The sequence below is a fragment of the Pan troglodytes genome, chromosome 6, assembly GCF_028858775.2.
Source record: "Pan troglodytes isolate AG18354 chromosome 6, NHGRI_mPanTro3-v2.0_pri, whole genome shotgun sequence".
Lineage (NCBI taxonomy): Eukaryota > Metazoa > Chordata > Mammalia > Primates > Hominidae > Pan > Pan troglodytes.
The window spans coordinates 163,937,305-163,962,163 of NC_072404.2; the positions used below are offsets into that span (position 1 = coordinate 163,937,305).

Sequence of the window (24,859 nt, forward strand, 5' to 3'; positions counted from 1 at the left end):
TTTTTTTTTCCTGTTTATTGCAATAAACAGGAGTATTTATTCCTGGTTTAATGTGTAATTTAACAATTGCGATCAGATCCTCTCCAGAAATGAGAGGGGACTTTAAATTGGAAGGCCTCTGATGACTTGGTTTCATTTTAGGGGGCTGCGTGTTATGACTGTGGAGATACTCCGCTGGGTCTTCATTCAGTTTGTTTGACAGAACACTTAGAGTGTCCTTTTTTTTTGAGACTTAGTCTTACTCTGTCGCCCATGCTGGAGTGCAGTGGCACAATCTTGGCTCACTGCAACCTCTGCCTCCTGAGTTTAAGCGATTCTCATGCCTTAGCCTCCTGAGCAGCTGGGACTACAGGCGTGCCACCACACCCGGCTAATTTTTTTTTTTTTTTTTTTTTTAAGCAGAGACAGGGTTTCACCATGTTGGCCAGGCTCGTCTCGAACTCCTGACCTCAAGTGATCCACCCGCCTCAGCCTCCCAAAGTGCTGGGATTACAGGTGTGAGCCACCACACCTGGCCTTAGTGTCCTTTTTATCCTTTGTCTTTTCATAAATGTCCCTCGTCAAGTCTACTAATACTAGTTAAGGCCACTGATGCAGACAGAATGGCAGAGACATTTCCACAGCACCTCTTTAATGAGCGTGTGTTGGGCGAGTGGAGTCAGGGAGGCACTAAGTTAAACTGCTCCAAGGGAAGAGGAACACCCCAGACCCAAGAGTGCCAAGAATAGGGTTGGGTTTTCTGAACCAACTGTTCTAAAGTTGGAGACACCTCTTCAGAGTTTTCTGTGGTGGCTGATTCGTTTTATATGAATTAGGGGGTCTTGTTTATAAAGCAGTCTTGTAGAAAAGACCTGTACAAAAATTCATCTACCTTTAATTCACCTTTGAATTATTGTTTGTTCATAGAATGAATCAGTTGTTAAAGGACAATCATCTCTTGTACATACAACTACAGAGGGCAGCAGTTTAGTAGGAATTTAAACCCCTTCATCATCTTTAATGACTGGGCCATGAAAGGGAATCTATGTGCCTTTTTATGTCTCCAAAGTTAAATTACAGCAGACTAGAAAGCAATTGGTAAAGTGAATTTCCTTTACTGAAGTTTAAGTGGATTATCTTAAAGGCAAACTTCTTCAGAATGTTTTTGGAAATGTTTTATAAATATCTCCTGTTGGTTTTCACCTTGGATATTCTAAATGACTACTTCATAATCTGCTCTTCAGTGTTGAGGTTACAGTATGAGATTGCCAATTTGCTGTAGGTAAGGAAAGTCAACCTTCCCTCTTCCTCTGCACTAATCTGATGAGAACTGATCTTTTGAATGCTTGAAGCTGCATTCTGGCTAAGTGGTGCTTGTTTAAACGTACTGATGTTTTAAAACATGGTATCTTTTTAAAATTTTCAGTTCCAAGAACCCAGAGGAGGCAGAACTAGAAGACACACTCAATCAAGTGGTAAGTGCTTCATGAGCATACCCATTTCCAGTAGCTGTGTATTTCACAAGCTGTTTGTAATGTTATTTATAGAGGGCCTCTGAAATGTGAAAAGTAATAATCATTGATTTTATTTTGAATCTCTGGTTTTACTTCCTAAATTGAGTTACTACTTTTAGCATTCATACTTTTCTCATTAATACTCAGTCAGTCCAACTCACTGAATTAAGGGATTCACAAAACTTTCAAGACTCTGGAGTGGAGATTTTGCCATCATAAACGTTGGCGTACAGACCTGCCCAAAGCCAAAGGCACATCTTGGCTCCTGGCTTGTGGCCGGTGACAGTCGGCTCTGCACTGTCGGCTTGTGTGTGTGCTGGTTAAGTGTGTTGTCTCGGTGGCTTTGCCAGATGGTTGTCTTCAAGTACATAGAAGACAAAGACGTATTTCAGAAGTTCTACGCGAAGATGCTCGCCAAGAGGCTCGTCCACCAGAACAGTGCAAGTGACGATGCCGAAGCCAGCATGATCTCCAAATTAAAGGTGAGTTTCATCTTTTCCTGAAAAATCCCAGCTTCTGAGTCATTATTAAAACAGCTCTGTGGCCGAGCGCGGTGGCTCACACTTGTAATCCCAGCACTTTGGGAGGCCGAGGCGGGCAGATCACGAGGTCAGGAGATCGAGACCATCCTGGCTAATACGGAGAAACCCCGTCTCTGCTAAAAATACAAAACATTAGCCGGGCATGGTGGCGGGCGCCTGTAGTCCCAGCTACTTGGGAGGCTGAGGCAGGAGAATGGCGTGAACCCGGGAGGCAGAGGTTGCGGTGAGCCGAGATCGTGCCACTACACTCCAGCCTGGGCAACAGAGTGAGACTCTGTCTCAGAAAAAAATAAGAAAGCTCTTAGTCTCTCCAGGTTATGAGGCAGGCAGAGGAGTTTGTGCAGTGGTTTGTACAAGAAGCTCTGCCACTGCTCTTCTGAAAGCCTCCCACAACTATCACTCTACTCTCGCTGGGCCCCGGTGCCTTCCCAACCCCTTCCCCACCCCACTGTGGGGCTTCCATCCTACCCAGGCCTGGCTGGGCTCAGCTCACCATCTGTGGGGCCTCTCCTGCCTCCCACACCTTTAGCCTTGCAGCACATTCACACTTTCACACTGTGCTGGCCTGGAGCTGAGTGGAGGTTTTGTTTGCTCTGGGCTTGGTTACTTTGTGGTCACGCAGCTCTTCCTCTGCCACCTCCTTTGCGCGCCTGTGTGTCGGCGCTGTCGAGTGCCCTTATCTGACTTGGAGCATATTTTACTTTGACCCGAAATTATGTAGGTATCTTTGTCAGCGTGGGCTGCCATGACAGAATACCATAGACCAGGTAGCTTAAACAACAGAAATAGTTTCTCACAATTCTGGAGGCCGCAAGTCCGAGATCAGGGTGCCAGCTGATGGGGTTCCTGGTGCGGGCCCTCTTCCTGCTTTGTAGGCAGCCACCTTCTTGCAGTGCCTCACGTGTCAGAGAGAGTGCAGAGCTCTTGCGCATCTCTTGCAAGCACACCAATCCCATTGTGAGGCCCCGTGCTCAAGACCTCATACCTCCACACGGCATCACATTGGAGGTTTGGGCTTCAACATAGGGATTTTGGGGGCACACAGTTCAGCTTCTGGTAAGAGATAGAGATAGATTATTTCATCATTGTATTCTACCAGTGTCAGGACACCTTGCTCTTAAATGCTCACAAATTGTGTATGAATTGTGTGTGTGAACACTTCACTGTGCAACATAGAGTTGTGGGGTTTTTTGACAGTGTATTAATATTAATCCATGCATATTTGTACTGTAAAATATAGCAAAATGTTACTAGCTTTGCTAGTAGTTCCATATAATTAAGTATATATTGTATACTCTGATTTCTCTAAGATTCCCTTGTATACATTTATATTTTTGTACAAATTAATAAGACAGTCATCTGGGTTCTTCTCAGCAAGCTTGCGGGTTCGAGTACACCTCTAAACTTCAGCGCATGTTTCAAGACATTGGCGTGAGCAAAGATCTGAACGAGCAATTCAAAAAGCACTTGACAAACTCAGAACCCCTAGACTGTGAGTATCCGTGTGTCTCTATGTTGTGTTTACAGGCAGAGTTCTCTGTAGCAAATGAAGAAATGACAAAATATTAGGTAAAGATGGGAGGGGCTTTGTCAGAAATTCAAGAACTAAGAAGCGGGAGATTCCTCCCAAATGCCCAGCCCTCCTCCCCCGACTCCCATGTGACATTAGGAGATGACAACCCTTGAAGTGGTGTCAGCTCTACTGGGGCAAGGTCACCACCGGTTGGGATCTGGGGAGGGACTCACAGGCGTGGTTTTGTCTTGTAAACCTTAGCTTGGATCCATTCTAGCATTTATTTTAATGTTCACTTGGCCTGCATAGGTAACAGTCAAGCTAAAGACCTGTGGCTTCAGACTGGGATTAGGGATCAGTACAGGCAGGTGCAGGTGATTCAGTTCTCCAGGAGAGGCAGCTGGGCTGGTATTTTAGGGCCTTGCATAGTAGTAGGATGGCAGATTTATGCTTACATCATCTTTTGATCATCTTTGTCTTTTTAAATGAAAAATGGAGAATTTTATTTTTCCCAAATCAGAATGACAATTCTATTGTAAAACTGGACAGTTTTGCCAGTGGGCTTTTTAACTATCTGTGAAGATGAAATTACTGTTATAATTTATAGACCATGTGTGTCGTTTCGCAGTAATAAGTGAAACGTACACTATAATGAAGTTAGCGGTTTTCTCCTGCTTGTGAGTTTGCATGAGTCTGGGGCTGTGATGATGCCGGGCCTGGCGAGCACAGGCGTAGCTTGAGTGGACTGAGTGATTCAGGACAGAAAAGGAAAGCAAGGGAAGCAGGGCAGGCGTGTGACAGCAGAATTCCGAGGTGGAAGCAAAATGAAGACTCTCACTCTTTGGAAGACAAGAGTATCTGGCTCTTGCACTTTTTGCTAATTTTAATTGAATAAAATGTTCAATTCTTAATTTTATATTCAAGCAGGATTTTTATTCAATGTGCTTTTTAATAAAGAGCAATCCACATTCATCTGAAATGATTGAATTTTTCAACTTATAAACTAATTAATGTATTCCAGAATGTTCACTCTCCCCTCTCTTCCGCCCCACAGTGGATTTCAGCATTCAAGTGCTGAGCTCCGGGTCCTGGCCCTTCCAGCAGTCTTGTACGTTTGCCTTGCCATCAGAGGTAAGGATGGGTTTGTCTGCCATCCCATTAGTGCTAAGTGGAGGGTGGGGCAGGGCAGCCTTCACTGTGGAAGGGGACAGGCCTGCAGATGGCCTTCCTGCTGGCTGGCTGCATCACGGTGAACCGTGGGGGCAACACTCAGGGAAGAGCCCTGTGCAGTGGGGCAGGTCTGGATGTCTAAAGGTGGGCTGTCTGTCCCGGCTCTACAGACATGTTTCCTTATCTTGTAAAGCAGAACCTAATTAGTTCTGTAATGAACACCTCGATGGACCTGCTGGTCTTGAAGTACAAACCTTTTTTAAGATTGTACCTTCCAGTGCTTAAAGTGCTTTACAAGAGAGGCAGACACCTGGCGTTTGTATTTTACTTTTATGTAAGCACTGACTTTGTACTGTAAGCTTGGAACAGTGTGCTTTACTTAGAAACGCTGCCTGTAGGATGTGGTGAGATCTGTATTCCATATAATGCTGTCCTTTTATCTAGTTGGAACGTAGTTATCAGCGATTCACAGCTTTCTACGCCAGCCGCCACAGTGGCCGAAAATTGACATGGTTATATCAGTTGTCTAAAGGAGAATTGGTAACTAACTGCTTCAAAAACAGATATACTTTGCAGGTAAGATCACATTTTTATCTTAAAATTTTTCTATTCTAAATGAACATAAGGCAAATTATGGAAATCATTATCAGCTGACTCAGCAGCAGAATCTAGAATTCAGCTTCTGGTGAAATAGTGGCAGGTTTAAAGCATGGAGTTGTAAGAATCAGATGAACCAAATTCCAATTCTTTCTGGCTGGGGAGCAAGTTATTTAATGATTGTGAGCCTCAGTTTTCTCCTCCATTAATGGGAGTGTTAGTACTTATAGTTGGGAATTGATGTGAAAATTAAATAATGTATTTAGTAAGTGTTTGGCACCGCTCCTGCCTGACACACATCAGCTGTTCAGGTAGTGACTTCAAAAGCTGGAGTTGCATGCATTTCATTACATCAGCTCTCCACCTTACACAGAGCACTTTCACATTGATAACACTCAGTGCTGACAACAATATTGAGTACAACCTAATTTATAACTATGTAACTAAGAATATTTCCATTTTGTAGAGGAGAAAACTGAAGCTTGGGTTAATTTAAGTGAATTTCTCTGAATCCTAGCTTATATGTATCTGAGCCAAAATTTCAGTTAAAGTCTTTTCTCTTAAAGTCTAGGCTTGGCTGGTGTGGTGGCTCACGCTTGTAATCCTAACGCTTTGGGAGGCTGAGACCAGAGAATCACTTGAGGCTAGGAGTTTGAGACAAGCCTGGACAACATAGCAAGACCCCATCTCTAGATATTTTTTAAAGTAAAAAGAAAAAAAAGTCCAAGCTCTTTCTACTTCCACTTTTGTACTGAGTGGGCTTCACAAGTAATGGCATATTTTAGTCTCTGAGAAGGTTTCACCAGTGAGTTTCTAAGAAGAATTGCAAGTCTGTGTTTAAGTATTAAGAAACTCCAGAATGGGTTGTTCTGCAGACTCAAGCTGCTCATTAATTTAAACTTTTCGTAAATCTACTGTGACTTAAAATTGTTAAAATGCATAGTATTATGCTGGCTCCAGAGGTCTTTATCAACTTGAATGTTTCTTACTATACAATTGAAATTTTGTTTCATTTATCCCCAAATATACATAGAAGAATCCATGTGTTCCACTACAGTACCTGGAATTTCAGTGTCCAGTTTTTGACAGGGCGGAGGCTTTGCCTAGGGTGTGTCTGCCGTGTTAAGGCAGCCCAGAGCGGGCCCAATAGAAAACATTAGCAACACGCTCGTTCCCTTGTATCTCTCTGTTCAAGGCCCTGGAAGCAGTGTTGTCTGTGGGCCGCCCTGAAACAGGCATGTGGCGTTTTTTGTTTGTTTCTCTTTCCATTGACCAAGGTCTTGCCAAGGCAAGCAGTGACTGACAGTCATGGGTCATTATTTGTTGCTGTCGATTATGCAAGAAAAGAGGGAGAAGAGAGGAAGGAGTCCTCGGGGTGTTTATTCGCTCGCACACACTCAGCAATCAGGAACCAACACGTGCTACCTGTCTTTTAGAAGACACTTCAGGGCCGGGTGCAGTGGCTCAGCCTGTAATCCTAGCACTTTGGGAGGCCAAGGCAGGCAGATCACAAGGTCAGGAGTTCGAGACCAGCCTGGCCAGCATGGCGAAACCCCATCTCTACTAAAGTACAAAAATTAGCTGGGTGTGGTGGCGCACGCCTATAGCCCCAGCTACTCTGGAGGCCAAGGCAGGAGAATCCCTTGAACCTGGGAGGCGGAGGTTGCAGTGAGCCGAGATTGTGCCACTGCACTCCAGCCTGGGTGACAGAGCAAGACTTTGTCTCAAAAAAAAAAAAAAAATTTAGTACACTTGCCATTTCATACTTTACTTACTTTTTTCATACTTTCATAGTAAAGTACTTAGGATTAGAAAACCAAATATAATTTGATATTTGTGTTGTTTTACATCAATAATGTGCCAAAAGATAATATTCCTTAGCTCATGTGCCAAAAACAGATTTGGAGATTGATGCTTAACATGTCCATATATACCAGGTGTGTGTATATGTGATTGTCTCTATAAATGCGTGGGGACGTATCTATAGTATATATCCACATAGACAATACGTTTTTTAAAAAAACCCTCAAATTATTTTAATGTTTGTAAACATGGAAAATGAATGACTTTGGGAAAATGTTGCCTTGTAGTGGCATTGCCACGTTTTATATTCCCTTTTAAATAGATCTGTGCTTTTTTTGTACTTGTTTAAAGAATTTGTTTCATAAATAAGTTCTTCAAACTTGGGCTGTATATTTTGGGAGGTGTTTCCATGCATGTACATTTTCCTTCTTTTTCTTTTATATGGGGGGCCGCAAAGGCGTCGACATTCCAGATGGCTATCCTGCTTCAGTACAACACGGAAGATGCCTACACTGTGCAGCAGCTGACTGACAGCACTCAGATTAAAATGGTATTCTCATCTCAGGCTCGTTGTTCTATCAGCTTGCCGTTTCCTTGTTCTCGTGGATATTGTTAGGAAAGATAAGGAAGAGGATATGGGCATCTTTAATTTGAAATAGATGTTTGCCTCATGCAGATGAATATGGCCTTATTCCAGGATTTGAATACGCACTACAAAAAGCTTCATGTTAAAACTCATTGTTGAGCCAGGCATGGTGGCACATGCCTGTAGTCCCAGCTTCTTGGGAGGCTGGGGCGGGAGGATCACTTGAGCCTGGGAGGTCGAGGCTGCAGTGAGCTATGATCGTGCCCCTGTACTCCAGCGTGGGTGACAGAGACCCTGTCTCTTAAAAATAAAACTCCGTGTAACACACACACATACTCCTCATCCATGCTTTTCTCTCATTCATTTAACCAGTTAGGCTTTTCTTACTAAGCTTAAATTTCCACTTTAGTAGTATTTTTCCTGCTAGCCATATTTTTTATTGAGATATATTTTAGATAATAAAATCTGACATAACATAAAAGTCATTTTAAAGTGTACAAAGTGGTTTTTAGTATATTCACAAGCTTATAGAACTACCACCATTATCCAATTCCAGAGTGTTTTATCACCCCAAAAAGAAACCTGCACCCATTAGCAGTAACTGCCCGCTAGCTCCCAGCCCCTGACAACCATTAATTTGCTATCAATTTGCCTACTCCAGACATTTCATATAAATGGAATCATATAACACATGACATTCTGTGCCTGCCTTCTTTCCCTCAGTGTATACTGTTTGCAAGGTTTGCCCATGTTCTGGCATGTGTTGGTACTTCATTTCTTTTTGTGGTCGAATAATCCAGTGTATAGATGGACCACATTTTATTTGTTCATCAGTTGATGTACATTTAAGTTGTTTCCAATTATGAACAATGCTGCTGTGAATACATGTTTTCAATTTTCCTGGGTATATACCTAGGTATAGAATTGCTGAGTCATGTAATAGCTGAATTTTTTGAGGCACTGCCAGACTGTTCCATAGTGGCTGTGCCATTTCATATTCTCACCAACAGTGTATGAAACTTTCAGTTTCTCCATATCCTCACCAACGTTTGTTATTTTCGTTTTTAAAAAAAATTATAGCCATCCCAGTGGATGTGAAGTAGTATCTTGCAGTTTTTGACTTGCATTTCTCTAACAACTAATGATGTGTAGAATCTTTTTTGTGTTTATTGCCATTTGTATATCTTCTTTGGAGAAATGTTTGATCAAATTCTTTGCCCATTTTTCAGTTGGGTTATTTGTCTTTTTGTTGTTGAGTTGTAAGAATTCTTTTAATATTCTGTATACTAGATCCTTATCAAATATGTAATTTACAAATGTTTTTTCCCATTCTGTGGGTTGTCTTCTTACTTTCTTACATACACACATTTTTAATTTTGATGAAGCCTATTTTATCTATTTTTTCTTTATGTTGTTTGTGGTTTTGGTGTCATTTTTAAGGAATCATTGCCTAGTCTGAGGCCAAGGACTATTCTCTCCCTATTGTTTGGTGCTGGCAAACTTGTCAAAAGTCAGTTGGCCATAGGTATATATGGGTTTATTTCTGGATTCTCAATTCTTTTCCAGTGATCTGTATATCTTTACTATGCCAGTATCACACTGTCTGGATTACTGTTGTTTTGCAGTAAATCTTGAAATCGAGACCCCTAACTTTGTTTTATTTTCCCCCAAGATTATATTGGCTATTCTGGATCCCTTATGTTACCTTATGAATTTCAAGATCAGCTTGTCCATTTCTACAAAAAGTGCAGTTGAGATTTTGATAAGGATTGCACTGAATCTATAGATTGCTCTGGGGAGTATTGCCATCTCAGCAGTATTTTAAGTCTCCCACTCCATGAACATGGGATGTCTTCTCATCTATTTAGGTTGTCTTTTCTTTCAACTGTGTCTCATGGTTTTCAGTGTATGCATCTTCTACTACTTTCAATTTATTCCTGGTTTATTCTTTTTGATGCTATTATAAATGGAATTGGTTTTTAGTTTTTGAATTGAGACGGAGTCTTGCTCTGTCTCCTAGGCTGGAGTGCAGTGGTGCAATCTTGGCTCACTGCAACCTCCGCCTCCTGGGTTCCAGCAATTCTCCCACCTCAACCTCCCAAGTAGCTGGGATTACAGGCGTGCGCCACCATGCCTGGCTAATTTTTTGTATTTTTAGTACAGACAGGGTTTCACCATGTTGGCCAGGCTGGTCTTGAACTCCTGACCTCAAGTGATCTGCCTGCCTCGGCCTCCCAAAGTGCTGGGATTATAGGCGTGAGCCACCGTGCCTGGCAGAGTTGTTTTCTTAATTTCACTTTTTTCTGTTTTTTTGAGACAGGGTCTCTTGCTCAGGCTGGAGTGCAATGGTGCAGTCATAGCTCACTGCGGTATCAAATGATCCTCTCTCCTCAGCCTCCTGAGTAGCTGGCACTACAGGTGCTTGCCAGCATGCTCAGCTAATTTTTGTATTTTTTGTAGAGATGGTGTTTCACTGTGTTGCCCAGATTGGTCTTGAACTCCTGGGCTCAAGTGACACTTTCACCTTGGCCTCCCAAAGTGCTGGGATTACACAGGCATGAGCCACCATGCCAGCCTGTTCCACTTTCTGATTGCTCGTTGCTAATGTATAGAAGTACAACTAAGTACCGCAGGGTGTGGTGGCTCACGCCTGTAATCCCAGCACTTTGGGAGCCCGAGGCGGGCGGATCACGAGGTCAGGAGATCGAGACCATCCTGGCTAACACGGTGAAACCCAGTCTCTACTAAAAATACAAAAACAAAATTAGCTGGGCGTGGTGGCAGGTGCCTGTAGTCCCAGCTACCCGGGAGGCTGAGGCGAGAGAATGGTGTGAACCCAGGAGGCGCAGCTTGCAGTGAGCCCTGATTGCGCCACTGCACTCCAGCCTGGGTGACAGAGCAAGACTCTGTCTCAAAAAAAAAAAAAAAAAAAGGTACAACTAATTATTGTATTTTGATTCTGTTTCCTATAACATTGCTAAATGTTTATTAGCTCTAATTTATTAGCTCAAATCGTTTTTGGGGGGATTCTTTAGAGTTTTTTGATATACTGTCATATCATCTATAAATACAGGCAGTTTTGCTTCTTCCTTTTCTTATTTGGCTGCCTTTTATTTCTTTTTTGTTTGTCTTTGTTTTTGCCTGATTCTTCTGGCTAGAATTTGTGGTACACTGTTGAATGGATGTGGTAAGAACAAGCATCCTTGTCTTGTTACTGCCCTTATTGGGAAAGCTTCCAGTCTTTTACTGTTTAACTGTGATGTTAAAGAGTGATGGTGTTAGCTGTGAGCGTTTACTAGATGTCCTTTATCAGACTAAAGAGGTTCCCTTTTATTCTTAGTTTATTGAATTTTGTATCATGCAAGAGTGTTGTATTTTGTCAAAATGCTTTTTCTACTCTGTCAAAATAACTGCTTTTTTGTCTGTTAATATGGTGTATTGCACTGATGTTGAACTACCCTGGTGTTCTTAGGGTGAGTCCCACTTGGTCATAGTATATAATCCTTTTTCTATGTTGTTGGGTTTAGCTTGCCAGTATTTTCTCGAGTTTTGCATTTATATTCATAAGGGATATTGCTCCATTGTTTTCTCAAGATGTTCGTTTGGTTTTCGTGTCTGGCTAATCCTGGCCTTATGGACTGAGTTAGGAAAGTCATTTTGAATGACTATTTTGTAGTCATTCTTCGAATTACTCCTAAATATATCTTCAGATTCTAATAACAAAATGAGTTTGTGCCTTTGTAGGTTGGAGGCCTGGTTGCCCCCTAGACTGTGGGGAGGGCTGTGCAGACGGGTCCCGAGGACAGGGCTGACAGGTGTGACTGTCAGGTCTTTGCTTGGCTGCTTCTGATCAGGATTTTAGGCCGGTCTCCTGAGTGGTTCTCAGTGTTAGAACTCCCTCAGGAGGCTGCCGCTGCTCTCTCCTTTCTGCCCACAGTAGATGCTGTCCAATCAGACCTGGCTCAGGAAGTGGGCACCCCCGCACCCTGCTCTAGATGCAGCGGGCAGTATTCGAATGGCTGCTGGCAGTTCTGGGTCAGTTACTAGACTAGAGAGAGGCCTCTCGCTTTGACAGCTTTCACCACGTATCCTCAGACCAGAATGGGTACCCATTATGACGACAGGACTCCACTGCCCGTGGGTTGTAAGAGTCCGTGTGACTCTGTGAGTGCCCTCAGGCTGGTCCCTTGGATTTCATGGGATCATAAAGCTGTGAGGCTGAAGGAGGGCTGGGAAGCGTTTACCACACCCACCATTCACAGATGAGAGGCCACACAACGTGCTTGAGTGCATCAAAGGCAAGTTGACAAGGTCGCCTGCCGCTGAGCCCCGCCGTTCTCATGAGCAGGACATTATTTTCAGTCTTGCTGGGCAGCTCTTTAATATTTCTTTTGTGATGATCAGTGTCTAAGATGAGCTGTCAGGCACTTAAGAAGTGAAGAGTTCCTGAAGATTTCATTGTGCATGGTTTCCAATACAGGTTCAACATCCCTAATCCAAAAATCCAGATTCCAGAATGCTCCACAATCCAAACATTTTTGAGCACCAACATGATGCTCAAAAAAAAAAAAAAAAAAAAAAATGCTCATGGCGCAGTTGAAATTTCGGATTTTCCAATCAGGGCTGCTGAATCTGTAAATCCAGTGCAGTATTCCGAAATCCAAACACTTCTAGTCCCAGGCATTTCAGATAAGGGTTACTCAACCTGATTTAAGTATAACAGAGTTGTTCATTTCTATTATTGTGTGGTGAAGGCCAGAAAGGGGTTGATTTCACTTCTAGAAGTCAGGGTGGAAGGAAGCGTAAATTTAGTGAACTTCTAAGAAGTACCAACTTTTTTTTCCTTCCAGCATATTCTTCTTTTGGGTGATTTTTTTTTTTTTTTAATGGAAAATGGACTGTGAGGTTGCCTGTGGTGGTTATTGCAAAGAAAAATGCATTTTCCCTTTAACTTCCTCTTTTTCTCTTTAATTGCAGGACATTTTGGCGCAAGTTTTACAGATTTTATTAAAGTCGAAGCTATTGGTAGGTTTGCGCCCTTTTTATCTTACGCTAGAAGAATCCTTTTCCTGAGATTGTAGAGTAACAATTGTTTTCTTACAGGTCTTGGAAGATGAAAATGCAAATGTTGATGAGGTGGAATTGAAGCCAGATACCTTAATAAAATTATATCTTGGTTATAAAAAGTAAGAAAAATCTAATAAGTAGATGGCCCTTGACCATAGACACGTCCCCCGGGAGCCCTAGCACGGATCTCAGTATTGTTACAAACCAAGGGAGACCGGGGACTCAGTGTGAAGCGACAGGCACTAGGCTGGGAGTGTGAGGTAGGCCTTTGATTCCATTCAGCGAGCCTGATGTTTCTCCAATTCTGAGCTTCTGGGATTTTTTTTATTTTGGCAAATAAGTCTCCTTAAATGGCTCACCAAGAAAGTTTGGACCTTTATGTCCAAGTGGCTTGATTTTATCTCACTTGACAAAATTTTGGGAGAGCAGATTAGGGACGTGGATTTTCTGTAATGTGGATGTCCCTGTTAATGGCCGAGTAGGAAACTAGGCCATGATCGGACTGTACCCAGTGCTGGGCAGAGGACATTTTCACGGAGAGCTCACAGAAATCAACATTCTCCCCTCTGTGTAGGGAAGCAGGGCACTTCTTAAAGGTTGAAAAATAGAAAGCAGCCTTCACTGCCTACCTTTTAATATAATAGTGATCGGTTTCCTCATTTTTCTTGATAGTAAGAAATTAAGGGTTAACATCAATGTGCCAATGAAAACCGAACAGAAGCAGGAACAAGAAACCACACACAAAAACATCGAGGAAGACCGCAAACTACTGATTCAGGTGACTTATCTGTATGCCTGTGCCGGGTGTGCTGTCCCTCACGCAGGGATGGCTCACAAGGACGGGCCGTGGGGGGTAGGCGGGGGTGACGAAGGAGTGATTGCCAGATGAATGGGTCTGTGATGGCAGAAGGTGGCAAGGCCGAGAGCCAGGGCCTTGTTATCTGACTTAGTCCTTTATGTCACCAGGCAAAACAGGGCAGTCCTCTTGCTCTAAATGTTGGAAAGCAAACACTGTGGCAGGTTCGGCGGAAATGAGGGGAAGGAGAGTTCTTCAGTGAGGAGGATGGGCAGCTTCCGTGGCCTTGAAGATTTAATTTTGTCTCCTTTTTTTTAATGCTTTATGGTTGAGTTAAATTATTGAGGTAAAATTGCTCAAAAGACCCAAACATTGTCATGTTTGCCACGTTAGAGTTGAAACATAGGCAGGTAGAATTGGTTCCCTCTCCCGTCTCACCTGCAGGATGTTTGTTGCCTGTTAGGAAATTGTGATCCAGTGCATAGGCGTCGGCAGCCTCTGTGCAGCTTGTCCTTAACTATGATAAATACAACGTTGTTACAGCTCTAAATGCACTTCTTTTTCCTTATCTTGTTGCATAGGCGGCCATCGTGAGAATCATGAAGATGAGGAAGGTTCTGAAACACCAGCAGTTACTTGGTGAGGTCCTCACTCAGCTGTCCTCCAGGTTCAAACCTCGAGTCCCTGTGATCAAGGTACAGGACTTAACATAGCAGTCACATTCCTTTCTTAATTTAGAAGATAAAAGATGTAGCAAAAAGTGGATTGATTGCTGTAGCATGAAGAAGGAGGGAGCTGGCTTCTTTGTATGTAGTAGATTTCTATAAAAGAAAGTCGGCTTCAGTTTAACTCTGTTGAAACACACATACAAAGTGCACAGATGATGAAGTGCCAGCTTGATGACTTTCACAGTCAATACACTGTGTGATCAGCACCCAGGTAAGAATTGAAACATGCCCAGCATCCCGGAAGCCCACCCACCCCAGCCAGCACCTGTGTCCCATAGAAAATCACTGTCGTGTCTTCTGACACCATAAAACAGTTTTGCCTGCTTTTGCGTGATACATAAACAGATTCTAGAGCGCACACTCCCATGCCTGGTAAGAATTTCCTCAGCAGTATCTTCGGGAGGTTCGTCGCATTGCGGTATCGAGAAGCACTGGGTCGTTTTTGTTGCTCTTACGGGTGTTCTGTTATGGGAACACACCTTCCTTTATGTAGCCTACTGATAATTGACATTTTGCTTATTTCTGATTGGGTTTGTTTAAAATGGTAACTAAGCAGGACTTTCCTTTTCCTAAACCACTTGGGTAAGTCACAGCCAGTGGAGAGCCTCAGGGGTGGCATTGACAGGTGACTTCCCCAACAGGCAGGAGGCCCAGTGTCCCTCCTGGGTTACATTTGGCACAGGTGCCAGTTCGTTCATGGCTGTTCAGGGAGTTCCCCACAGTCCCCTGTTCCCTGTTCATGGCCTCTTCTTGTGAGACTGAGTCCTGCCGCAGAGGCAGGCAGATTTTGGTGGTAGAAAGGGAGACTGGCCCACGGGGCTCCCGAAGCACCTGACTCCAGTTCCTAGGGCGGGTGCAGGAGGGACTCGGAGTCACCCTCAGCAAGTGTCAGGAAGCTCCATGCATGAAGGCTTAAATGCCAGGAAGTAAAACTCTATGCTAACAGATCTGGGGCAGGGACACTGCTCCCCACTGAGCTCCGAATCAGGGGAGATTTGTGGTGGGGGCAGCCTCTCTCTGTTCTGATGATAATTTGTGTTTTTCTTCTCTTTCACTACCTCTTCCTTTTTAAAAATAACACCCAGAAATGCATTGACATTCTAATTGAGAAAGAATATTTGGAGCGAGTGGATGGTGAAAAGGACACCTACAGTTACTTGGCTTAACCCTTCTGGAAGGGTCTGACTGTGTGACCCGCAGCAAATAGTTCATGTTGGAAAGAATGAAAACAACTCAAGTTCATAGCAGCCAGCCTGCCGCCATTGGACCTCCCTTTTTAAAACTGAGACCAAGACTCCCATCAGCTGGTCTCGGATTTACATCGGAACTGCTCAGGATTGATACATTTCAAGTCTGTAAATACGGACACCAACGCCATTTACCCTAATTTAAGAACAGCGGGGACTGACCCTCCGTGCCGAGGGCTGCATGCTACCGCACTAAGTCAATACATGGGCTCCCCGATTCACAGCTGTCGTCTTGGCAGCACTTGTCACGTTGGCAGCACTTTGAGAGCAAGTCTGAGTGGACCCACATGTAACCTGCTATGAAAACCATTTGTATAGTGTGTTTCATTTTTTAATGTGTGAAAATAAAGAAAATTAAAGGATTTCTGTACAAGTCGCATTGGGTTTTGTTTTAAGTTTTACTAATTTCTATATGTAAATAAAAGATATAATGATTGTGCAAATTTATATTCCTAGTGTCTTCCTGTAGTTTCAAAGGGCCGTATTCTTTGGATTGAAAAGTTTTTAAGATCTTAGAATTTTAAGCCCCTGTGTAATCCTTTTTTTAAAAAAAGAAATCATGCTTATTTTTGTGACTTCTGTGGTGACTTGAATGGACTGTGTCACTGTATTCAGTGAGAGTCGGTGGCCACACACTCATCCTCTTTGACACGTGTAAGGACTAAATGACTTACCCTGACAACCTACGTGTGAAATAGTATCCTCCTTTCTGCAGGTGGGGAAACTGAGGCCAGATGAGGGAAGCTGCCTCTAGTGAGTAGAGGAGGTAGGACTGAAGGTGAGTGGTCGGGCTCCAGGATCCCTGGTCGTCACCAGCCTCTGCTGCCTGAGTCTGAGTCGGCATGGAGAGCATGGGCCCGGGACACGGCAGAGGCTGCTCGTCCACACTTCTGTTCCAGCCGTGGGCCCGGGACACGGCAGAGCCTGCTCATCCATGCTTCTGTTCCGGTCGTGGGCATGGGACACGTCAGAGCCTGCTCGTCCATGCTTCTCCGATTGTGGGCTCGGGACACGGCAGAGCCTGCTCGTCCACGCTTCTGTTCCGGCCGTGGGCATGGGACACGGCAGAGCCTGCTCGTCCATGCTTCTGTTCCGGTCGTGGGCATGGGACATGGCACAGCCTGCTCGTCCACGCTTCTGTTCCAGCCGTGGGCATGGGACACGGCAGAGCCTGCTCGTCCACGCTTCTCCGATTGTGGGCTCGGGACACAGCACAGCCTGCTCGTCCACGCTTCTGTTCCAGTCGCAGCAGGTGGTTATGAGGAGCTGACAGATCAAAACGTCAGCTTTGACTGGTGAAGCTTCCTGGACTCACCCTCGCACCAGCACTACATCAGGGAGCCAAGGTTCTCTTGCTTTTCAGGCACCTGCTGGAAAATTGGACCATGTTCTTGATTGTTAGAAGAGTTATTCCACTTTGGGAGGCTGAGGTGGGCGGATCACCTGAGGTTGGAAGTTAGAGACCAGCCTGAGCAACATGGAGAAACCCTGTCTCTACTAAAAACACAAAATTAGCCAGGCATGGTGGCACGTGCCTGTAATCCCAGCTACTTGGGAGGCTGAGGCAGGAGAATCACTTGAACCCGGGAGGCGGAGGTGGTGGTGAGCCAGGATCGCGCCATTGCACTCCAGCCTGGGCAACGAGAGCGAAACTCCGTCTAGAAAAAAAAAAAAAGTTACTCTTTCCTGAGAATGGAATGTTTCCCCAGTGTGTCCCCAGGAGAGGAGGTCCTGGGCCATGGGGCTGCACACCCGACCCTCTCCTGGCACGGATGTAACCACATCGTGGGAGCCCTGGGAGCAGTCACCCCAGGAACCCTACATGTCGCCTGCCTGCGCCGCAGTGTAGCTTCTTCCTTCTGTCTCCTTGGCCGTGTCACTCACTCCCCAGCCACGGTCAGGGATGCTGCTTTGCTCCCAGTAACTTTGTTTTCCTCATAGAAGCTTCAGGTACCTCACAGGTTTTGCAAGTGATAAATCTTGAACATCCTTAGCACACCATGCCTGTGCCCAAGTGCAGGTTAGCCAGGTGGAGGGAAGGCATAGCTAACAAAATAAGTAGAAGTTCCTGGGGTTTCTCAGGAAACTCGGACATCTGACGGGGTAGTGTAAGAGGATAAGGGCCAGGTGCGATGGCTCATGCCTGTAATCCCAGCAATCTGGGAGGCTGAGGCGGGTGGATCACAATGTCAGGTGTTCAAGACCAGCCTTGCCAACATGGTGAAACCCCATCTCTACTAAAAATACAAAAAATTAACCGGGCATGGTGGTGCGTACCTGTAATCCTAGCTACTTGGGAGGCTGAGGCAGGAGAATCACTTGAACCCCGGAGGCAGAGGTTGCAGTGAGCTGAGATCGCGCCATTGCACTCCAGCCTGGGTGACAGGGCGAGACTCTGTCTCAAAAACAAACAAACCGGGGGGCTAGGCACAAGATAGCTCACGGCTGTAAGCCCAGCACTTGGAGAGAGCTCAGCCTTGTGCAACATAGGGAGCCTCCGTCTCTGCAAAAATTAGCCGGGCTTGGTGGCGCACATTTGCGGTCCTAATCGCTCATGAGGCTGAGGCAGGAGGATCGTTTGAGGCCAGGAGGTTGAGGCTGCAGAGAGCCAAGACCACTGCATCCAGCCTGGGCAACAAAGCAACCCTGTCACAAAAAAGTTACACAGGTTAAAAAGTAAAATGGTAATAAACCCAGCACTTAATGGTTCTCACACTTTTTTTTTAGTATATCCCCTTTTTCAGACAATCTAGTGAAGAGTCCCAGTATAGAAGCCAGGCAGGAGACAGCTGGTGTTCCGAACTCCACCCTGCCCTGTGGCGCCGGACTGGGAGTAAAGCTCACCTCCTGCTTTTCCTCAAACCAGTCCATTTTTCTGCCTGTGAGAAAAGCATGCTGCAAAGGAACACCACAGACCTGCCTTCAGAGCTTGTGTATTTCAGTCCTGCGAATGATAGGAAATATTGTCATGAGTTTGCTGGTCTCTTCAGTTCCTCCGGGATCAAGCAGGCACTTGGGTAAGTACCTTGGTGCCATGGAAATTCCTCACGGTAAGCGAAGGTGAGCTGAGTGATGGGTGAGTCGGGAGTTTGCCCCACACCTTCAGATTCCTGGCCTTTACCTGCTCCCCTTCGCACTGGGTAAGTGTACCGTCTTGACTGGTGTGAAAGAAAAGGCAATTCAAGACCTATGTTTAGGTCCAAATGTCCCTTATGTGTATAGGTTGACTGCATTTCTCTTGGTAAGACATAGAAAGGGAGACATTCCCTGAGGCATTTCTTTTTCAGGACAACTTAGTAAGTCGCTTAGAGGCAGAGTCCCAGAATTCTGGAAACCCCGGGTGTTCAGTCCCTATATGTGGGCAGCATGGTTAGAACCCAGGAGGAAGGTCACATTCTTCCCAGTTCTCAAGCCCTATTCTCCTTGGACAAAATACTTGTATGTGCACAATTACTAGCTGTAATTGTGAAAATTGTGGCCAGGCACATTGGCTCACGCCTGTAATCCCAGCACTTTGGGAGGCTGGGCGGCGGATCACTTGAGGTCAGGAGTTCAAGACCAGCCTGGCCAACATGGTGAAACCCCATCTCTACTAAAAATACAAAAATTAGCCAGTTGTGGTAGCACACGCCTGTAGTCCCAGCCACTTGGGAGGCTGAGGCAGGCGGATCGCTTGAACCTGGGAGGCAGAGGTTGCAGTGAGCTGAGATCGTGCCACTGCACTCCAGCCTCGGCGACAGAGCAAGACTCCGTGTCAAAAAAAAAAAAAAAAAAAAAAAAATAGTTTACAAAGAACCACCAAGCGCAGTATCACTGAACTAATCCAGCCCCAGAGTACTCACATTGTCACTCTTGCTTTTACCCTTTTTTGAAGTATAGGGGAGCCTGTCTGTAGAACACCAAACATCTGGGGCTATTTGCTGCCAAATCCTAGTGGGGGTCTACACAGTGTGGTTGTTACCACTGAGACCAAGGCTTATTATCTTGGAATCATGGCCAAAGAGGTTGGAAACAGTATCACAGCAACAAAGGTTTAATCTATTGACAACTTGAACTCATATTTTATAAAATCAATATTTTACCTCCTGGGTTGTAGAAAAATTCACTGTGGTTTAATCAGAGCTGGGCTGTGCACTAAGACCAGATGCACAGGCTAAGTATGTATTGCTGTGGCCTAAGGGAACAAGGGAAGGGAGGACCTTGATCTCAGCGCCTGGGAGGGTAAGTCTCCTGATTGGGCTCTGTTAAGCGTGGGGTATAGACTCGGGATGCTGGCCAGGCACGCCACATGACAGGAATCTGAAGGGTAAGAAAGTGGTTACAGGACCAACAGGTGCCTGTAATGTAATGTACGTATTTTTACTGACAGCATTTTAAGATGCTGCTCCTTGATGAATATTGGTACCTAATTTTCCTGTGAAGTTTAGCATGACCACCCCCAGTTGGAAAACATGCTTGCTGGCCTTCAGCTATTTGAACTGAATCCCTCTTCTAATGAAGACGCCTTCTTGTTCGTAGGAATCACAGTCACTTGGCTGCCCAGGTTCATTTTTTATACCATCATCGTTCATCTGTCCAGTTCATGACCCTGTCCAGGGGCAACCCCAACAATGCCCTTGCCGTAACAGGTGAGTGTAGACCACTTCTAATGCCAGGTATCCATGTGTAGCCCCCACTGGAATTGCTTATTTATATCAAGGGATTGAGCGGATACGCAATTATTTCAACTAGTTCCATTAAGAATTTAAGAGAATACTGTTTTCAAAATGTTTACATTTCGGATCCAGTCTTGATGAGCTATCTACAAGCTTAAATGTGTGGGTTTACATTTGATTTGACTTTTGGTGGAGTTGCTGAACATCTTGGGCAGAAGTGGAAGTGAGGACCTGGCATGGATACGGTGAAGACTGGAGATGGGATGAACCAGACAATAATGAAAACCTAGCACAGCTTCTAGGTGCCTCTAACTTTACCCACAGAAGTTAGTCTGTGGGTGAGGTCCCGCTTATTGTATATGTCAAGCCTTCTATTAAGTAGCTGATGAGCTTTAAAACAAAAACAAAAACAAAAACAAAAAACGCTGGGCGGAGCAGCTCACACCTGTAATCCCAGCACTTTGGGAGGCCGAGGTGGGCGGATCACTTGAGGTCAGGAGTTCAAGACCAGCCTGGCCAACAAGGCAAAACCCCACCTCTACTAAAAACACAAAAATTAGGGGTGGTAGCCCATGCCTATAATCCCAGCTACTCGGAAGGCTGAGGCAGGAGAATCGCTTGAACCTGGGAGGCAGAGGTTGCAGTGAGCCAAGATCACACCACTGTACTCCAGGCTGAGTAGTGACAGAGCAAGACCCTGTCTGTCTTTAAAAAAAAAAAAAAAAAAAAAAAAATCACAAAAAACCTCAATGTTTTAAGAAAGTTTACGAATTTGTGTTGGGCTGTATGCAACCGGCTGTCCACAGGCCAGACAAGCTTGATAGAAGGTTGTATCAAATGGGTTATTAACGTCAAGGATTTCTGTTCAGAAAATCTGTGTTCACGGACGTCACTGAAGAGGCTTTTAGAGAAGCGCATTTCAGATCATGGTATAAAAAGCTTGCTGTGCAATGAGAATACACCAGACAGACAGGGCTGAAAAACTGCTTTCCATCAATGCCACTTTGTCTTTCCTACGCATTTGGGGCTCTGGTACATTGAGCTCACTGGAGGCCTCAAGGATCTGCTTCCCAGCTGTTCCTCTGAGGATGGGTTGAGGGCTGTAGCTGGAATGAGCCATGTCAACAGGTACTTTTAAGCCCAAGTAATCTTTGGGGTCTCATGAACAGGCGATGATGAACAGATGGGCTCCATGCGCCTGTGCCTAGGCAAGGCCAGTGAGCCATCTAGAGAATGACCTAACCCAAATAATGAAGTAACTGCCTCAGGAGATTGATGGCTGCCCAGTTTGCCCAGGGTCCTGCTGAGTGCCGAGCGGAACATGAGGGCACCGGGGGCAACAAGCTCTGAAGTGAATGGTACCATTTTCTGGGTGAGAGTGGAGATAGTTATTTAGATGTAAAATAGATCAGCACTGTCATTAAGAAACCATGGGACGAGGCTGAGGGAGGGAGCTCCTCAATCCCAAATCAAGTGGCAAATTAACTTTAGGACTCAAGTTGCTGCGCCTGTGCACTGATGTGTCAGAGACCTGATCCCGCAAATGCTGTGGAACTGGAAAGCAAGATGAGTCCATTTAATTAGGTTTCATATTAATACTATCACACTGTAAATAAAAATCTAACTGTAGCAAAGGCAACTGCTAAGTAACTGACAGTATGGACTGGTTTGCAGCGGTTGTCAGGGTTCCCATGATGCTGCTGGTGAATGTACCTGGGGAGGGTGCAGGGAAGTTACCTCAAATTCTGGGACAAACCACATTATCATAAGGCATGCAAGGTACATGTCGTTTCCTTGACGCTTTCAGAGTTTGTGATTTTTACCTCTGAGAAGATATAAAACTACAGTTTGGTTATACCTATCAATCACCTTTTGTGATAAGGTAGGTAAGGAATCCCAACTTATATTGTGTTTCTAAAGAACTCTATCTAGACTAATGGAGTTTAGAACTAGGTAAGTAAGTTCTTAAAAATAACCTAAAAGTCTACTCTGTCAGTTTATATATGGGGAACAGACTTGGAGGTTAAATCTCTTTCTCCAGGTTGCACAGCTGACTGGAACGTACCCACCCTGGTCTTGTCTATAAGATCAAGCCCTTTACTGGGTAAGCCCTCAGGATGCACAGCAGTGTTCTTCATATATGTCTTCCACATATTAACAGGCAGTATTAGTTAAATCAAGATTCATACAAAGACAACTAAAAAACCCAAGGAGTTAAATTTAAAAGTTTTTTGTTGAGCAGTCCTGAAAGCAGTTATTGACACGTTATGAGAGATGATTCAACAAGGACAAGTTCAAGTATTCTTTATTCAAAGTTGAAAAATGTACCATACTGCATTATTGCAAAAATTCACTGGTACAAAACACTTTGCAGCTGGTGAGAAGGCAATAAAAAGTTGATTTTTAAACTCATTACTATAAATTATTCTTACAGTACTTTGCAAATTCAGAATTTCAAACTGCATGTTCTTTTTCTAAATTGCCCACAGTACTCGAGGTTCCTGAAGCTAAGGCAGCTGTTTCAGAGGAGGGGGAGGAGGTAGCAGATGTCAAGGGATTTCCATTTCTCTTTCGATGCCGACATACTTCAGGGCATCAGCCTGGCTGTATCTGAAACAACAGGAAGGAGATGTCCGCTGGATGGCCACCCATCCAACATGTGCTGAGACTTGACTTAACAAAGCCTGCTGAAGATAGTGGGTGCATTAAAATGTCTTTAAAAAAAAAAAAAAAAAAAAACCATCCAATTACACAGCTGCCTGCGTAACGGCACAATTCATAGAAGGCAATGCATAGGTCTGTGTTGCTGGCCATCTAATTGAGACGCTGCCAAGTTCTGAACTGAACGAACCTGTCTACAAGCATTCCCAGAGCTTGACCAGCCTCCCCTATGCCTCTGAAGCAAGTGGCCCCAGGAAGGCTGGTCCACATCAGGATGTTTAGGCCTGACACTGGAAAGGCAAAATAGAACCATGGTCTGGAAAAAATGATGACCATAGCAAAGAGGGCCAAAGAGCAGCCCGCCAGTTACTCCCCCAGGTGAAGCGAGAACTGGAGTGCAGCGGACACCCAGAGAGGAGCACAAGAAGCCCACCATGGGGGATGAGGCCACCGGGTCATCCCAAGGAAGCTCCACCCCACACTCTTCATTCAGAGCCTGCCTGGAGTGAAGGCAGCGGCCTTTGCTAAAGTGGGCCCTTCACTCAGACCCTGTCTGCCTCACTGAGAGCTCGCTGCTGTGCAACAGCCATTAAAGGCCAGCCTGAATATGCAAGAACACAGTACTCAAAGACAGCTTCTGGATGGGATGTACACGGGGCTACAGGAGTTCATTAACTAGACAGTCATCTGACTGCACTTAAATCTGTATTCAATGGCTGACTTAAATGTATCCCACAGAGCTTGACAGTGTCAACTGGCAGCCTAATGCCTAACCACACAGATACCATCGGTGGCCCACGTGTCCCAGGCATCCCCACAGGGTGATCAGACAGCGATTTGCCAACAGCACCTTTTAAAATGGTAATGATATGTGTAATAAGTATTATAGCAAACAATAAATTAAGTAGATCTAATCCATAAAGATATGCATAGTATATTGTCAAGTAAAACCATGTTGCAGAAAAATCTATAGGACAGTGTGATCGCACTTATCTGGAAAACGCTCCACGAGCAAGCATGCAGCATGCGGCATGATATGAGAAGGTCTAGGACTCACCCAGCTGTCAACAGCAGGGTGAGAAATGGGGCTTTCTGCATGGATTTTACTCTATTTTAAAAATAAGCATGCCTTGTATAATATATAAATGGATAATAAATACATAACAGGAAAGTGTAACCTAATTCCCCACTAATGCTCATGGCAAAGTGACCCATCAAAAGAAGCAAAGAACTAAAAACCCTCCTTTGTCCAGAGTTCACAATCCAGTAGAAAAAGCCCTTAGAGATCATGCTAGAAATGTACTTTACCAACCTGTAATCAAAAAACAGCTCTTCGCCAGTCTGGATGGCTCTCTTGGCAAAAATACCTATCCTGTGATCACCGTTAACCATCATAACTGCAAAGAGACACACTGGTGTCAGCATGAAGACGGGCCACGGGGGGTTAACTGACTTGTTCACATAACAAACAACTATCCCAGAAGTATTCAAGTCCATCATCACAGGACTGAAAAGGGAGTACCAATTCTCACGTCAAAGGTACCTACCTTTTGCATAGCAGTTTGGATTTACCGAATGATTTGCAAAACGAATTTTGTTACCCTTGCGGGTTGCATCCACCACAAAATCTAAAAAGAAAAAAGTAAGCACAGCCCAGTGAATAATTTCAGTTATAAGTAAACCAAGTTATGATTTTGTAAATGCAACTGGTTACAGTTCTTCAGGGTTTGCCTGCAAAAGCAAATAAATCAAGCAACTTCATTCAGTAAGAAATGACATTTGGAAGAACACACTATTGTTCCAGGTTAAAATTAATCACCTATAATTCAAGATGGTTATCTGACTCAAAAGCTATTAATTATCAACTATAAACATACATTACTGAGCAAAACATAGCAAAAAAAAAAAAATCTGACAAAATTCTTCCAAACATCACGAATAGGCATTTTCACATTTAAAATTAGTTTTTTTCATTATAATGTCTATAAAGCATTCATAGAA

General features: G+C 44.4%; 2 protein-coding genes across 56 annotated transcripts in view; one reads left to right on the forward strand and one right to left on the reverse strand.

Annotated features, from left to right (window-relative positions):
• The window catches only part of CUL1 (cullin 1), a 102,700-nt gene extending 86,785 nt beyond the window's left edge, over window positions 1-15,915 (forward strand). For 10 of the 12 annotated variants that reach the window (XM_016945399.3, XM_054687149.2, XM_016945395.3 and 7 more), the window contains 11 exons: window positions 1,406-1,454; window positions 1,844-1,975; window positions 3,410-3,527; window positions 4,603-4,679; window positions 5,163-5,294; window positions 7,576-7,668; window positions 12,682-12,729; window positions 12,808-12,890; window positions 13,444-13,549; window positions 14,149-14,262; window positions 15,381-15,915. In XM_016945399.3, the coding sequence (XP_016800888.1) occupies window positions 1,406-1,454; window positions 1,844-1,975; window positions 3,410-3,527; window positions 4,603-4,679; window positions 5,163-5,294; window positions 7,576-7,668; window positions 12,682-12,729; window positions 12,808-12,890; window positions 13,444-13,549; window positions 14,149-14,262; window positions 15,381-15,461 (1,033 nt within the window). In that variant the 3' untranslated portion in view covers window positions 15,462-15,915. 12 annotated transcript variants of the gene reach the window in all.
• A 6,569-nt stretch (window positions 15,916-22,484) lies between these two features.
• Window positions 22,485-24,859, reverse strand: part of EZH2 (enhancer of zeste 2 polycomb repressive complex 2 subunit) — a 76,630-nt gene continuing 74,255 nt past the window's right edge. For 42 of the 44 annotated variants that reach the window (XR_010159047.1, XR_010159039.1, XR_010159037.1 and 39 more), the window contains 3 exons: window positions 24,406-24,486; window positions 24,171-24,255; window positions 22,485-22,807 (listed from right to left, as the gene is read on the reverse strand). Coding sequence is in view for 30 of the 44 variants with exons in the window: in XM_054656335.2 (XP_054512310.1) it covers window positions 22,747-22,807; window positions 24,171-24,255; window positions 24,406-24,486 (227 nt within the window). In the remaining 14 variants the exon portion in view is untranslated. Of the gene's footprint in view, window positions 22,912-24,170; window positions 24,256-24,405; window positions 24,487-24,859 lie in introns of all 44 variants that reach the window. The other 2 variants (XR_010159041.1, XM_016958346.4) reach the window with 2 other exon arrangements.